This window comes from Hyaena hyaena, unplaced genomic scaffold, assembly GCF_003009895.1.
Source record: "Hyaena hyaena isolate Hyena2069 unplaced genomic scaffold, ASM300989v1 scaffold_720, whole genome shotgun sequence".
Lineage (NCBI taxonomy): Eukaryota > Metazoa > Chordata > Mammalia > Carnivora > Hyaenidae > Hyaena > Hyaena hyaena.
The window spans coordinates 137,735-153,563 of record NW_024081348.1 but is presented as its reverse complement, the minus strand read 5'-3'; the positions used below and the strand labels follow the sequence as shown (position 1 = coordinate 153,563).

Here is a 15,829-nt window from a genome sequence, read left to right as displayed (position 1 = left end):
TCACAAAACCATGAGACTGTGACCTGAGCTGAAACCAAGAGTCAGACACTTAACTGACTAAGCCACCCAGGTGCCGCATGCCAAACGCCAAATCTTGATGTAAGACCCAAAGCATACAAGGAGTCAGGAACCAGCAGAAAGCACATAAGGAGTCAGGACAAATGTCATGGCTTTAGGTACCGTCCATACGCCAAAGACAACTGAATTCACACCTCAGCCCAGATCTCGCTCCTCAAGTCCAGATTCAAATACGGTGAAAGCCTACTCAGTATCTCCAACTGAATATATAAAAGACATTTCAAATTTAACATGCCCAAAACTGAAAGTCTGTTCTTCCCCAAAACCTTCTGTGCCCATAGGATTCTCCATCTCAGCTGGTGGTGGCTTCTGTCTGTCTCTCCCATCCACAGTCAGTCCATCAGGATACCTTGTTTGCTCCATATTCGAGAGATCCTATATCTGATCTGCTCACCATATGCACTACTACCCCCGTCGCGGACTCTCATCTGAACTACTGGAATGGTCTACCATTGTCTCCCTGCTTCCACTAGTGCCCCATACAGTCTATGCTAAATTTAGCAGCAAGAATGATCCTTCCAAATGTAAATCAGACTGTATAATGCCTCTGCTTACATGGCCACATGCCTTCTCATCTCATTTATGGCTGCAAGTTCTTATGTTAGTCTACAAAGATCTACTCAGTCTGGTCCCCATTACTTCATTGATCTCATCTCTAATCACTCTTCTCATCCCTTACCTACTCTTGCCCTACTGTCATCCTTGCTGGGCCCTAGCCTCAGGACCTTTGCATCCCCTTCAAATAATTATTCAAATGCCATCTTCTCAATTAGGCCTGTCCTAAATACCTACTTAAGATTATAAACCATCACCAAAAACCACCTAAATATTTTATCCTGTGTCCCGCTCTATTTTTTCCATAGTGCCCATCACTTCTAATGGACTATGTAATTTATCTATGTAGAATGTTCATTGCTTATTTTCAATCTTACCCAACTAGAATATAAGGACAAGAGTTTCTATAAGGACAAGAATTTTGTCTGTTTTGTCCAATGCACCTGAAAGAGTACCTGACATGCAGGAGATGATCCATCAGTATTTCCCTAACTTATTAATTAGTTGTTATCAGAAGGAACGTTTGTGATTACAAACTCATGGAGTCTGTCCTATAATGAAATTTACCTGTTGTATAATATTGAACTATGTCACTATTTTGTTCATATATTTCCATTTTATATACTTTTTTAATGTTTATTTTTTGAGAGAGAGAGAAACAAAGCATGAGTGGGGGAGGGACAGAGAGAGAGGGAGACACAGAATCCAAAGCAAGCTCCAGGCTCTGAGCTGTCAGCACAGAGCCTGACACAGGATTCAAACCCATGAACTGTGAGATCACGACCTGAGCCAAAGTCAGACACTTAACCGACTAAGCCACCCAGGTGTCCCATATATTATCATTTTAAATAAGACTAAAAGTACTTGCAGCCTACCTCTCTTCATAATGTTAATATTAATAATTAATTACAAGAAAGTAAATTCAATGTATTTCTTAAATACAATTGTTTTTAAGCTCATACTTGTACTGTGCATGTTGATATTACTTTGTCATTAGACCAATGTTTATACCCAAGTGTTTTTCCCTGAGATACTAGCCCTATGAGATTTCTATGAGGAAAAGCAGTCCCTGGCTTGGAAAACACTGTATACATGATCCTCCCTCTCGGAAAGTCACAATGAAAATTAATAATTCTGAGAAAACCACAGGAAAGAAGTAAGAAGCCCAAAGGACTTTGTGAATTTTGTTAAACTCAGTATTTTCCAAATGGACCGCATAATCCTTTCTTCATAGAATACTTTTCTGCAATTTCTCTATACCCTTTCAATTTCCATGAAAGCCACTTTGGAAAAGCCTATGTTGGATAGTTCTATTAGCAGCTACTTATACATTTCCTGAATCAAGTATTCACTGCTTATCTATTTTCAATGCCCATGACTTATTCTATCTGGGAAGCAAATCAGCAGACCTTCTACCCCTCACCTTAATCCTTTAACCCCATGAGATATTATTCATCTTATAGATGACAAACTGAGGCTTAGAAGGGTAAAAACAGTTTGCCCAAAGATAATGATTTGTATCCAGATCAAAATGGCTTTAGAATCTAGTCTCATAACTATTAGTCTGTGTGGGCTCATTTCTTTCCTGTTTGAACTATATGCAAAGGGACAGACGAAGAAAACAAGCTCTCAACTACTTTGGCATATCTGTGGAAGCCTGAGAGCTCTGTTAAATATTCAGCACAATAACTCTGCAACATCTGAGGGGGTCCTCCAAACCTGGCGAAAGATCTACTCTTACCAGTTACTCATGTTGCACACTTGGCCTCTTCTGTCACACCCATTAATATCGGGGCAACCCAGTGCTTAGCGTAGGACCTCTGCTCTTCTTTATCTATTTTCTCTCCCTTGGAGATCTCATCCAAGACAATGATGTTAAACACCAACTATATTTTAAGTTTATTTATTTTTTGTAATCTCTACACCCTATGTTGGGCTTGAACTCACAACCCCAAGATCGAGAGTCTTATGCTCTTCCCACAAAGCCAGCCAGGCACCACTAAATACCAACTATATTCTTAAAATTCTCAAAACTAAAAAAAAAATTTAATAAAAATAAAACTCTCAAAACTATGCCTTCCACTTTGACTCTTCCCCTCAACTCCAGACTTTCATATCTATCTGCATGGATAATACTTCCACTTCTATCTCTAAAAATCATCTTATACTTGAGATGGAAATTATTGATTTCCTCCTGTCCTCCAAAATACACTAGATCCAGCTTTCATCATCTCCATAAATGGAACTTTCATCTGGGGCCATTGCATGTTGTTGAACAAGCTGTACAAGAATATGACCTACACAGCAATATATAATCGCCCTACTTTAGTAAATCCATTGAGTCACTTGCACCAAAAGCAAAGGAATCATCCTTGAGTTCTCTCATAACCTGCCTATTGGCAATTCTTCTCTAATCCACTGATCTACTACTCAGCTGCCACCCTATTTCAAGCCACCATCATCTCCATCCTGAACCAGCACAACAGCCTGCACCCTGCCTTCACACTAACACGCTTGTCCCCTTAAAGCCTATTCTCTATGCAGCAGCAAGAACAATTTTTATCATAAAATATATCATGCTTTTCCCTCCTGCTTGAATTCCTGCAATGGCTTCGTGATGCATTCAAATGTATAACTTGGGTTGACGAGAGATCGGTGATGAGCTGGCCTCAACCTGCCACACAGTCACATTCCCTCTCAATCTCCATCGCAGTCATCCTGGGCACACTATCCCTCAACAGTGACACACCACCATATTTTTTTTTAAATGCAAACTGGGGCCAGCCAGAAAGAGGAAAAAAATTAAAGGGCCATACCTTCATGTTACTGAAGTTCTTTTTGTATACATCCCGTTTCTGGAACAGGGCAGCCGCAAATGGTGACACTTCCAGACCCATCTGTGACATGCACTCCGTCTCTCTAAATAAGGTTAATATCTGAGGGTCAAAGTTTACAAACAATTCCCCCGTGCCTGGAGCCTTCACCAATAAAGATGCCTCAAGTCCTATGTGAATTTCTTCAATCTGTGTCAAGAGATCAACATTTTGACTATTAGAAAGTTCAGTGCCTACGCCAGGGGTCTAGCTCAGTCATTTCTGGGAAAGACGACCAGTAAGTGTTCTTCCTTGGATTTGAGCTTCTCAAACTAAAGACAACACTTTTCTTCTAAGGTCACTTTCAGAAAAGTGTCTTCAAGCTCTTGGTAGTGATGCTATGTAGTCAATCTGACAAAATGCCTGGGACATGACTCTCTCACACCCAACAGCTAAGTGGACACTGCAGTACTGGTGGCTTCTCAAAACCCGTTTCGCTCCCTGATACCCTCATGCCTAATGCATTCTTTTTCCTAATAAAAGGTTCATTAAACCTACTACACTCAGTTTTAGTTATCTCGGAAAACTATGAATACCACCCTGGAGACATCTCTGCTACTGGCTCAGGCACCAAAAGCTAAACCAGGAAAATGAGATACTATTTTAGAGGCCCTGTAAGGTTGAATTTTATCCTCTGAGATACTTCCCGTCAATCTACAAAGACATACAAGTGTTGGTAAGGTATGGAATACAATTTGATGGACCTAATATAACCGAAGAAAATGTAAGACTTCATTTAACAGAGACATACTAGTGTTTAATGACACATTAAGGAACTTAATGGATAGAAAAAAGTCAGAAATCCTAATCAACTAGGTAAAAGAACCAATAAGCAGGATCTTCTTTCTCCCTTAGGAGTTTGTAAATTAAATAAAAATGAGTTTCTGTTACCTAGCTTATAATTTTTTTTCAAAATCAATCATTATTTTTCTTCATGGACACTTTGATACTCTTTGCTTACCTACATCAACCAAACCTGTCTTAGGAAATACCCACAAATTCAACTTCCTACAGGAAGAAAAGTGTCCCATGCTAACAGAGGGTGTCCCACTGATCTGGCAGTGAAGACGTCTTTGAAGAGCACACAGGTAGACTCACTTGTTGAAGCCATGCCCTGTGGTAGAGAACTTCAAACTCCAGGAGGACCTTGGCCACCCTGTTGTAACTGCGAATCACAGGCTTGGCTTCTGCCGTCTGTAGCACAGTTGGGTGCTGCTGGAAAAGCTGCATTGGTCGCTGAATCCTCTGGAAGAGCTGTCGGGCCCACAAGATCTTCCCAGCAATGGGAGGCTGATCTCGAGCCAAAGGAGGATTAAATTTCTGCTTTGTATACAGTTTGGAGATCATATCGATGTCAGCCCCATAATTCCCTAGGATACGCCGATATTTGTCATCAATACCAAGATTAGGTATATTCAAACTGATAAAAAAACAAAAAGTGAATGGTTTGAATTAATGAGAAGATATCAACCAATCTCCTTTGGGACACCTGGGTGGCTCAGTCAGTTGAGCATCTCTTGATTTCAGCTCAGGTCATGATCTCATGGTTCATGAGTTTGAGCCCCACATCAGGCTCTGCATTGACAGTGCAGAGCCTGCTTGGGATTCTCTCTCTCTCTGTCCCTCCCCCACTGTGCACTCTCTCTGCCTGTCTCTCTCCTTCAAAATAAATAAACTTTTTTAAAAAAGATTCATTTTAAAACATACGGCAATGGAGGGGCTCTTGAGTGAGTCAGTCTGTTGAGCATCTGGCTCTTGATTTTGGCTCAGGCCATGATCCCAGGGTCGTGGGATCGAGCCCCACACCAGGATCTGTGCTGACACTGTGGAGCCTGCTTGGGATTCTCTCTCTCCCTCGCTCACTGCCCTTCCCCCGCTCACTTTCCTCTTTCTCTCAAAATAAATAAATAAACATTTTTTAAAAATATGGTAATGGAAAAGAATGAGATATTTAGTTGGCATACTTAAAAAATCAAAATAGTATCAATCCATCCATTATCTCAATAAAATGGTTTTAAAAAATAGTATCAGGGTGCCTGGCTGGCTCAGTAGAGCATGTGACTCTTGATCTCAGGGTCACAAGTTCAAGCCTCATATTGGATGTAGAGTTTACTTTAAAAAAAAAAAGTATAAATCCTTAAAATATAAGCAAAACCATTAACCCGGTAAGAATTTTTTCAAATTACTTAAACATTAAGTAATATTATGATAGGCAATCACATGGTACTCCAAAGCTAACAGGAAATACAACAAACTTTTAACCATCGAAGAACTTAAAAACTCTGACCTTGTTATGCAGATTGTCAAGAAAGGATTTTCTTCCCCTTAAAATATGAAATAATAATTAATAATAATGAAATAAGCTAAACTATGTTCATATGACTCCAGTTTTAGAAGATAGAATAGAATCTGTTTCAAATTTTTACCTTTCAAATTTCTTTAACATACTTAGAGCTTGATTTGTGTTTTGAATCTTTTCAAATGTAATGTCCATGAAGTTCTGCAAGTCGTTCTACAATAGAATAAAATCTGATTGTAAACAGCGAATTCACACTGGAAAAAGTCCTCTTTATTTTAATTTTTTTAGGGTATGCGTTTTTTAGTTTCAGATGTACATCATGTTGATTGAACCATTCTGCACATTACCCGCTGCTCACCACATAGGTGTGAGCCAGCAGCTCTCACCATAAATGATTATAATATTATTGAGAAAAAAAGTCCTATTTAGCAACAAGACAAAAGAGTTCCCCATTCTCTATGAACACATATAATATAGGACAAATCAGAACAGAAAATGTAACACTCCCCTGAGTTTGAAAGATAAATGCCCAGAAACCATAACAAAGAGGGTCTTGAAAGCCAGGGCAATTACGGAAGCTGGCACCATGTCAGGCTCCCTGGGCTTGGGTCACATACAGGGCTGGGGGCGGGGGGGCAGGCAGGACGTGGGGTTTTTATCACAATGTGGGTAGAGAAGCTGTGGGGTCCTAACACTCTCAACAGATGGCTGCAGAAAGCCACGGCCCTTGAAATGTGGCCCAGGCCAAGCAATAATTCTGTTCACAAGGTAGAGAAAACAGCAAGGGGGCTTGCCATGTGCCCAGAGCCATGAATGGATGAGTCAGGCCCCCTAGATCAGGATCCCACACCTCCTCTGTAAGGGGCCAGACAGTAACTGTTTTCAGCTTTGTGGGACATAGGTGTCTTTCACAGCCACTCACCTACCACCATGTGCAGAGGCTGCCATTGGCAATCCACAAAGAGGCAGGGAGGATTTGGCTTTGGGCATAGTTTGCTGATCCCTCCCCTAGAGCAAATGAAATCCTATGTCTGTACCAAACCTAAAAGAGGGGTCTGAGATGGGGGGCGGGGGGTGTCTAACCCAAGAAATTAATATAACAGCTAGTCTGGAATAGCCAAACCACCAGGGCCCCAGCAGAAGGAAAGCAAAACCACTCTGTAGAAACACTTCACATCCCAGGGCTGTAAAGCCACTACAGAAAAAGAGATTAGTAAATAATTCCTAAGCATTTCAAAAGGAATGACTTAAATACCAAAGTTTTAAGAAATACGTCTTTCACAAAAACTGAGGACTGATGGATGTGGGGGGGAGGGGGGGATGGGCATGGAGGAGGGCACTTGTGGGGATGAGCACTGGGTGTTATGTGGAAACTAATTTGACAATAAACTATTTGTAAAAAAAAAAAAAAAGAAAGAAATACGTCTTTCATTAAGCCCTCAAATCGATTTCCCAAAATGATCTTCATTATGGGCTGTCCTGAGACCCTCACACATCTTACATTATTTGTACAATTTTATCAAAAAAAAAAAATTGCACCAAAAAAATGAAGTACATGATTCATTTTTGGTCACTCTCAGATTTAGTAGAGTTGCCGTTAAAATCTAAATTGAGTTCATTAAAGACAGAAAAATTATTTCATTATTTTCTATCTCATTCTTCAAGGTAAAGGTCCAAGCAATTCTTTTTTTCCTCAGTTTTCCCAGACGAAAATGTTGAGCCTCTACAATTCTAAAGGGCTCATTAACTTGCACGGTGATAAAACGGGGAAGCCAGTTGCATATGCAGTGAGAATGAGTACCAAGATGAGTACGAGTAATTTGGCAAGACCAGTTGGAAATATCCAAAACACCACTGGAAACATAACGCTTGAAGAGACTTTGCTACCTGGGCGCTCCCTGCTCCATTCAGCAAAGCCCCAAAGCTGAAGGATCACGACACCTATCACAACATATTCTTGCTCTCAATACTTCTCACTACTCCTGCTAAAACTGTGTGTATATATATACACATATATATGTATATATATATTAAATGATGATATATATTATATATTACGTATATTAAATGATGTTATTTCTTCTGCAACGACCACATCCTAGGATTGAGAAATTGTCCTGCACTAAAGAATAGTTACCCTAACTAAACAAACATTCAAATGTTGTCACCACGTTAAAAAAAACTCTGTATAAGCCATGCACAACTAGAATATTTGCAATGCCTCCATCACCTCTCTAGAACTATAGACAGAAGCAATTTTACTGCGCCCTAACACTTGCACCTGGTTTTCTTTGCTTTCCTACCCTGTAGCTTCACAGAAACCTGTGCTACGCTCTGTATGAATATTTAAGACCTTGAATTAGTCTTCTTTTCCCTCATCCTTAGGCCCATTCTGAGAGTTTTGTGGAATGTGGCCAAGGAGTCTTCGTACTAGTCCTCTTATGAGTTCTGGGCTCTCAGGTCCTCCTCCGTCTTCTCTTAAAGACTGACTGTGAGCCACCAGCCGTTAGAAGTCTAGCAGGCAGCGTAAGGCAGTATTTAGTAAAGAAGGATGAGTTGACATCTCTCTCTGCCTCCTAGACTTCTAACGGCTCAGCTGGTTCCAAGGCATTCCCTCTCTTTGACCTGTTAGCACCTGCATGAACCCTCAACCTGGGCAGGATTCCAGGCTCTGATCCCCTGGGCACAACCCTGATCCAAATCACTCAGGTGCTACCACCACCACCACACCACCACCCATGCCTGGTTCCAGTCTTTATCCTGGAGACACCACAGCGACTGGTCCCCTCTGTCTCTTGTCTCCACAGCTCATCACCTCTGCGCCCAACTCCACCCAGAGCTGTAGTAAGGTCAGTGTTTTCATGCTGATTTTATAAGATAAGGGCTGAATTCAGTGAGAACCGGTGAGTAATTTAAAGGAGAAAGGCAGGTCTCCTGAGTGGTTCCGTCTGTTGAGTGTCTGACTCTTGATTTTGGCTCCAGTCATGACCCCAGGATCATACGATCCAGCCCCTCATCAGGCAACGCACTGAGCGGGGAGCCTGTTCAGGATTCTTTCTCTCTCCCTCTGCCCCTCTCCACTGCTCACATTCTCTCTTTCTAAAACAAAAAAATCGGGGTGCCTGAATGGTTCAGTCGGTTAAACGTCCGACTTCGGCTCAGGCCATGATCTCACAGTTTGTGGGTTTGAGCCCTGCGTCAGGCTCTGTGCTGACAGCCAGCTCAGAGCCTGGAGCCTGTTTCGGATTCTGTGTCTCCCTCTCTCTCTGACCCTCCCCTGCTCATGCTGTCTCTCTCTCTCAGAAATAAAATTAAAAAAAAATTTTTTTAAAGAAAAAAGAAATAAAAAATAAAAATAATAAATATAATAATAAATAAAGGAGAAAAGGGGCTAGTTAAGAGAAAGAGAATGGAGGGGCACCTGGCTGGCTCAGTCAGTAAAGCATGTGACTCTTGATCTCAGGGTTGTGAGTTCATGTCCCACGTTGGGTGTAGAGATTACTTAAAAATAAAAATCTTGGCAAACCATAAGAGAAAAAACTGAGGGTTGATTGGGGGGGAGGAGGGACATGGAAATGGGTTTTGAGCATTGAGGAGGGCACTTGTTGGGATGAGCACTGGGTGTTGTAAGTGATGAATGATGGGAATCTACTCCCAAAGCCAAAGGCACACCGTATACACTGTATGTTAGCCAACTTAACAATAAATTATATTTTTTAAAAGAATCTTAATCTTGTCACTATAAAAAAAAATATATATATGTGTGTGTGTGTACCTTAAAATCATATGGAGAAATAAAGATCTCAATAAAGGCAAATACATGAGCAATTATAAAAATAAATTTAAAATAAATAAATAAATCTTTTTTTTTTAATGGAGAAAGAGACAAAGAAGTCAAAGGAAACTTGGTCATTCAACCAAAGAGACAAGTAGACTACGCTTGAGGTGTAAGATGAGATAAATAATAGTGTTGAATTAAAAAAAATTTTTTTAATGAGAATAGGTACTAGTAATCTATAACTAATGCTTTCAAACCAGGCCACAGGACATTTATATATTATATTCTTGGTATGAGACAAGGTAAGCACCGTCTTGAGAAGGCTTCCCTGCCCCTCTGGCAGCCGCCACCCATGTCTGTTGCAGCATCAGCCTCCTCTCGGAAGCCTCTGCAAGCCCCAGCCAAGCAGAAGACGGATTGTTCTCCTCGCCTCGCGTCCTATCCTCACGGGTCACCGCAGTTACGAAATCCTACCTGTGTTACTAGCCTGTGCTCCCTGGAAGTTGCCCTAGGACCTCTTTGGAATATGTCTTTTCATCTCTGAATCCTCTCTTCCCAGGCACAATATCAGAATATTACACTTTTATAGTTGGTCGTTTTAGCCACTACCTGCCCTTCCTTAAGTAAGGCACTCATTATTCTAACACGTATGTGCTTATATTTTAACCGTATCACATGTCTGCCTCTGTCTGGCTGTGATCTCTGAGGGCAAATCTACCTGATTTATTTCTGTATTTATAACCCACAGTAGAGAAGCATAGTCATTAATTGATGTACAGTAAATGCTTGTTTAATTGCAGTAAATCTAGTTCTTATTAATTCATTGCTCACACATTAGTTTGGCAAGCATTCCTTACGCTCTCTCCCAATTAGGTGAGGTGCCGTAGAGACACAAAGAGGAATGAACGCAACCGCTGCCCTCAGGGTGTTCGCTGTCCACCTCTGTCCCCTCCCCCGCCACCCCCCCACCCCCCACCCCCAGCACATGTTACTGAAGTCCAGTATGATCCTAAAATGCTGGGAGGGGCAGCCGGAGCAGGGAACCAGCAGGGCCCCTGCCCATCACTTTCCATCGTCCTTATGTCTAACTGCCCTCCAAACAAGGTCATTGCATAAATTATCATAGGCACTATATCTTCCCATCAACCGAAACATCTCTTCTAGTATAATAGTTAAACACTTGAATCCTAGAGCCAGACTGCCTGGATTTAATCCCAACTCTACCAATTGTTATCTTTGGGCAAGTCACTCAACCTCACTGTGCCTTTCTCTCGTTCTGCAAATGAGGGTAACAACAGCACCCACTTTATAGGATTCTTGTGATGCTTAGTTGATTAACACCCATAAAGTGCTCAGGACAGTACCCAACATGTAGAATTAGCTCATTTTGTTATGATTCCTTTTACCATTGAACCCACCCTGCAGAGAGCTCTTTTTCCTTGAAGTGTACGAATTGACTTCAAAACAGAACTTTTGGAAAAGAAGTAACAGAATGGTCATTTTCCTTTTAAAATCAGAACTGCATGCACTTTGGACTTCATCAGGATGAAAAGAAGTCGGAATATGAACTATGGAAGACACCGATGCGGTCATCTTCCCCTTACCCTCCTTGAGTCTTCTCCTCTGATAACAAACACAGCGTCCCCCCCCCAACACACACAGACACTGACCCCCCTTCTTTTACCACATAACTCATAGGTGACAGGTCCAGGGCTAGACACTCCACTAGAACTGTCCAACCCAACCCTTTCCTTCAGGGACTTGAAGCTGGGCTGGTACTGCTATGTTCTCAGAAGCCGCTAAAATCCATTCACTGCCCATAGGGCTGGAAGTCAAGATGGCTGGTCAGGGGAGGTGGCGGGGGAGGGATAGGAAGAGAGAGAGGGACTGCAGCCCAAGAGGCTCCAGGTGCTGAGTGGGTCCTGGCATCCCTGTTTCTAAAGCCAGCTGCAACCCTGGCTTTGCAATCCCGCAGACAGTTGGTCCTAATCATGGCTATAAAGTAACAAACAAACGGAAACAAATTTCTATATTCTGATAAGTCCACATTTCAACAGGAAACGAAAGTTAATTTTCTAACAACTAAGATGGAAGACATTGAAGAAGTCTATGATTACAGATCATTATCCAAAGCTATATTTATGACCCTTTAATCCGTGAAAAAGAGCCTTCAATTATTAATGTGAAATCACAAAATGCAGGCTGAGGTTGCAATCGGTCACCTCTATGATGAAGCCTCCTCTCCCTTCTGAATGGTTAATGATTAGTAACAACATTATACAGAAGGGAAAAAATAAACACACGACTGTCAACAGGAATTTTATTATACAACTTACGTGAAGGTCATTAGTTTGCTTGCAAAACTCTTCATAATCCTGGTCAAAATCCATTTTCCTCTGGTCTAAGAAATTATATTCCTTTTTCTTTATGGTGGCAACAATACTCTGAAATGTTATGAAAGAAATAAGACATTATTTCAACATTCTTGCATCACTTAATTAAACGGGACCTTTAAATGTAGAATCTGTATAATCATCCCCCAAAAATCAAGTTAAAAGGAGCTTTATTTCTTTAAGTATTCACATTGCTTAATGCTTATCCAGGCAATAGAATCTTGCCGAGTGCATTCAGAGAAATCCTTTAGAAAGCAATTTCATGAAGAAAAATATAAAATAAAACCACATCTGAAAAGCAGAAGAGGTGTTTTCTCTAAAAATTTCTCTGGGGTGTCTGGGTGGCTCAATCGGTTGAGGGCCTGACTTCGGCCCAGATCATGATCTCATGGTTTGTGAGTTCAAGCCCCACATCAGGCCTCTGTGCTGACAGCTCAGAGCCTGGAGTCTGTTTCAGATTCTGTGTCTTCCTCTCTCTCTCTCTCTGTGTCTCTCTCTCTCTCTCTCTCAAAAATAAATAAAAACATTAAAGAAAATTTCTTTTTAATTTCTTACTAATGACATCCGAAATCATTTTTTTAAAAAAAAGTCCAGAGTAGAATTTACTAGACCATTTTTCATTGAAAAGCTTAAATCTTCTCAGAAAGTAAATAGCACTAACAGAAGGCAAACAACCTGGGACAAAAATAGTTGTAATATCTTACAGATGAAAAACTGTCTTCTAAGCCTCACGTCTTAAATAAAACATCAAACCGCAATCTACCCTTTCAAGAGTCCCCAGAATGACTACTTCCTCCCCCTCCCACCCCCCCCCCCCCCCCCCCCCCCCCCCCCCCCCCCCCCCCCCCCGCAAAGCTGCAGCCTGGGACTATGAAAGTATAAATCAGGAGCCTCGTCTCCTTGAGAATACTATTATCCTAAGTTTTGTTTGCTCAGAATAATGAGCTATAATGCTCTATGATCATTCTTAACCAGGTACTAAGCCATGCTCACACTCAGGTGCCCACATTGTTGACACAGGCATATAATTTTTATGAAGAAAGTTGGGCCTCCTTCCATCACCTCCTCTTCAAAGTCATTTCCATTTAAACATCAATTGAAATCTCTCAACAGACAACTGTATAAACTGCATAACTCCTTGAATCAAGTTTACTAATTAAAACAACCTACTCTTTCATGCTATATAACTACAAAATTAGCTCTATGTAGATACTGTATACATATGGCGCCATCCATCATGTTATGAGCAATGTACAAAAGAGGCATTGAAACACTGCATTACTCCATTTTAATGTGCAAAAAAAAAAAAAAAAAGATTTGAGGTCCTTAGAAAATTCTGTTCTGATTGGATTTAATGGTCACTTAAGCGTATTAAGCTGATAAACTGATTAATCATGGCCATAAACCAACTAATCCAACTCAGTCTAGTATACCATTTACTTGACAGGTATTTATTGCACACCTATTATATGCTAGTGAACTCTGAAGACACAGGAACGAACAGAGCAAACAAATGTCCCTGCCCTCGGAAAACCTCCTCAGCCTTGGTGGGGGACAGGGTCAGAATCTACGTAAACCACAAGTAAGTGGACAGGATGATTTCACACAGTGATAAAATGAACAATGTGAAATTGAGTGATTGAAAGGAACAGGGTTCAGGGAAAAACCTAACTGAAAGGGTCATTTAAATAAAGATCTAGAGTCCAAGAAGGAAAAACCATGTGATGGTCCAGAGGCAGAACTTTCCAGAAAAAAGCTCTATAAGTCCTAAAGTAGACTGAACTGAAATGACCTGTGTCTGGAGAACATCAAAGGAGAAGAGAATCAGGTGAGGAAGCAGGAGGAGTGGACAGGACTTGACAGAAGGAGCCTCAGTTTCACTTCCATGGTCACCATTTTGAGCTTCTAACGTTGGTACTAAACACATAAAAATCTTACTTGATGCTTTCATGCACCATCTACATTTTATCTCACTATCCTCTGGTACATCCATTTTAATCAGTATTTCACTTTAGATTTTCAGAACAATTTCTCTTCCCAGTATTTTTATCAGGTTAGAACAGTCTTTATCTGCATTTAGATGTATACTTCAACTTCTCCTTCAAAAATAAACCTTGAAATATGCTCCAAAGTTATTTTTTCATTAAGAATAGAAAATAAATAAATTCCAAGCTGAAAAGTAAATGAACATATTCCGTCTTTGTCTCGCAAAACTGTCAGTTTCAGATATAGATTATCCACCCAGCAGATAACACCCAGCCCACCTAAAATGTTTCCTGCTATATAAAAAAGGTCTTTTCTCTTTCTCTCCTAAAATCTGGTCTACTCAGGAAATCAAAAAGATTCCTTATATTAGACTAAACTGTTTGAGTACTAAAACCAATGTGCGGCAGTAAATTTTATGATTCTTTTAAAATTCAAGTACGAAAAAAAATTAGCTTTTAATATCACTGTCCCCAAACAAGAAAAGCTCAACTATATCAAGACCAAGAATTCAAAACCCATTTTGTTTGTAAATTGTTTTTTAAAGATCTTCAAAACATTATTAGGTCACTAAGCCTGCTTTAAAAACTAAGATTAGTTACAAAACCCTCACAAGATAAAGCAGTTAAAAATCAAAACAATTAGAAACTGTCAGGCTAAATTAAAATCTGATCCCTTTTATTTTGCTAACAGACATCCAAATAAAATACTTAAATGCAGCCATAATGAAATGCACTCAGAACTCAGCGTGTTAGTGCCTGACATACAGCATATGCTTCATTAAATATTTCCTGCATGAATAAATGAAAGAATAAGTTATATTTAAACATTTTTCTTGTGCTACTAATGAAAATGCTCTTACTAATGATGATTAATTTTAGACTATTGGGAAGTCATTCTCATAATCACATACCTGAGAAGAACATATTAGCACCATTACACAATTCTCAAATAGATTTAATTTCTTTATTGTTCAAAGGCCTCGAGCTTACACCTAACATTACAGACTGATTATTTGAATTATTCTAAATATAGATATTTGCACAAGATATTAAAGTTTTAGTTATGGGTAAGGGTAGCATATTTAGTTTTAAAGTACAGAACCTCGGGGGCGCCTGGCTGGCTCAGTCAGTGGAGTGTGCAACTCTTGATCTTGGGGTTGAGTTCAAGTCCCATGTTGGGTGTAGACATCACATTAAAAAATAAATAAAATCTTTAAACAAAAATAGAAAATAAAGTACAGAACCTGGTATTTAGTGACCACGTCTTCCAGTCCTTCAATTTTAGAATCTTGCAGGACTGAGTACGTCCTGAAGGTTGTAAAGATGTCTATTATCTTGGCAAGTCGTCGGTGGAAAGTTTCAAATTTCCCAAAAATATACATCTCACTAAATTCAAATTGTTTCTCATTTGGATCTTGTTTAAGCTTTTGTTTTGTCTTGTGAAAGCAGCGCTGGTACTCCTTAAAATTAAAAACCAAAATATTAGAAGGGAAACATAGCCCAGGTTGTCAACCTTATTCTCTCCAGTGGAAGAAGCTGTCAATTCAGGGTGAAACTGCAAACCCTTTCAGCGTCATGCCTTTGTACATGCCCATTCTTCAGCTGGCAATGCCATCTCTTCCTAACTCCCAATCTAGCAAATCCCTAATTATTTATGAGGTAACTCAAAGGCACAGCCTTTCCACTTGATCCCACTGTGTTAAGAGTAGCCTAACTCTGTGTCCAGCTTCCCATTAATCCTCAAGAAACTAATGAAACTACCTCATCTTTGTATTTCTGGGACGGAGTGTGGGATTGGGATGTAACAGGTTCCCAAAACAGCAGAATAAATGAATAAACGTTGAGAGCAGATTTATTAACATTCAATT

At 40.2% G+C, this 15,829-nt stretch overlaps 1 protein-coding gene across 1 annotated transcript in view; it reads right to left on the bottom strand.

Moving 5' to 3' along the window:
- Positions 1-15,829, bottom strand: part of DNAH5 (dynein axonemal heavy chain 5) — a 270,172-nt gene that overhangs the window by 187,443 nt on the left and 66,900 nt on the right. The window contains exons 16-20 of the mRNA XM_039217767.1: positions 15,206-15,421; positions 11,920-12,027; positions 5,933-6,018; positions 4,605-4,926; positions 3,450-3,656 (exon numbers count right to left, since the gene is read on the bottom strand). Of these exons, the coding sequence (XP_039073698.1) occupies positions 3,450-3,656; positions 4,605-4,926; positions 5,933-6,018; positions 11,920-12,027; positions 15,206-15,421 (939 nt within the window). The remainder of the gene's footprint in view (positions 1-3,449; positions 3,657-4,604; positions 4,927-5,932; positions 6,019-11,919; positions 12,028-15,205; positions 15,422-15,829) is intronic.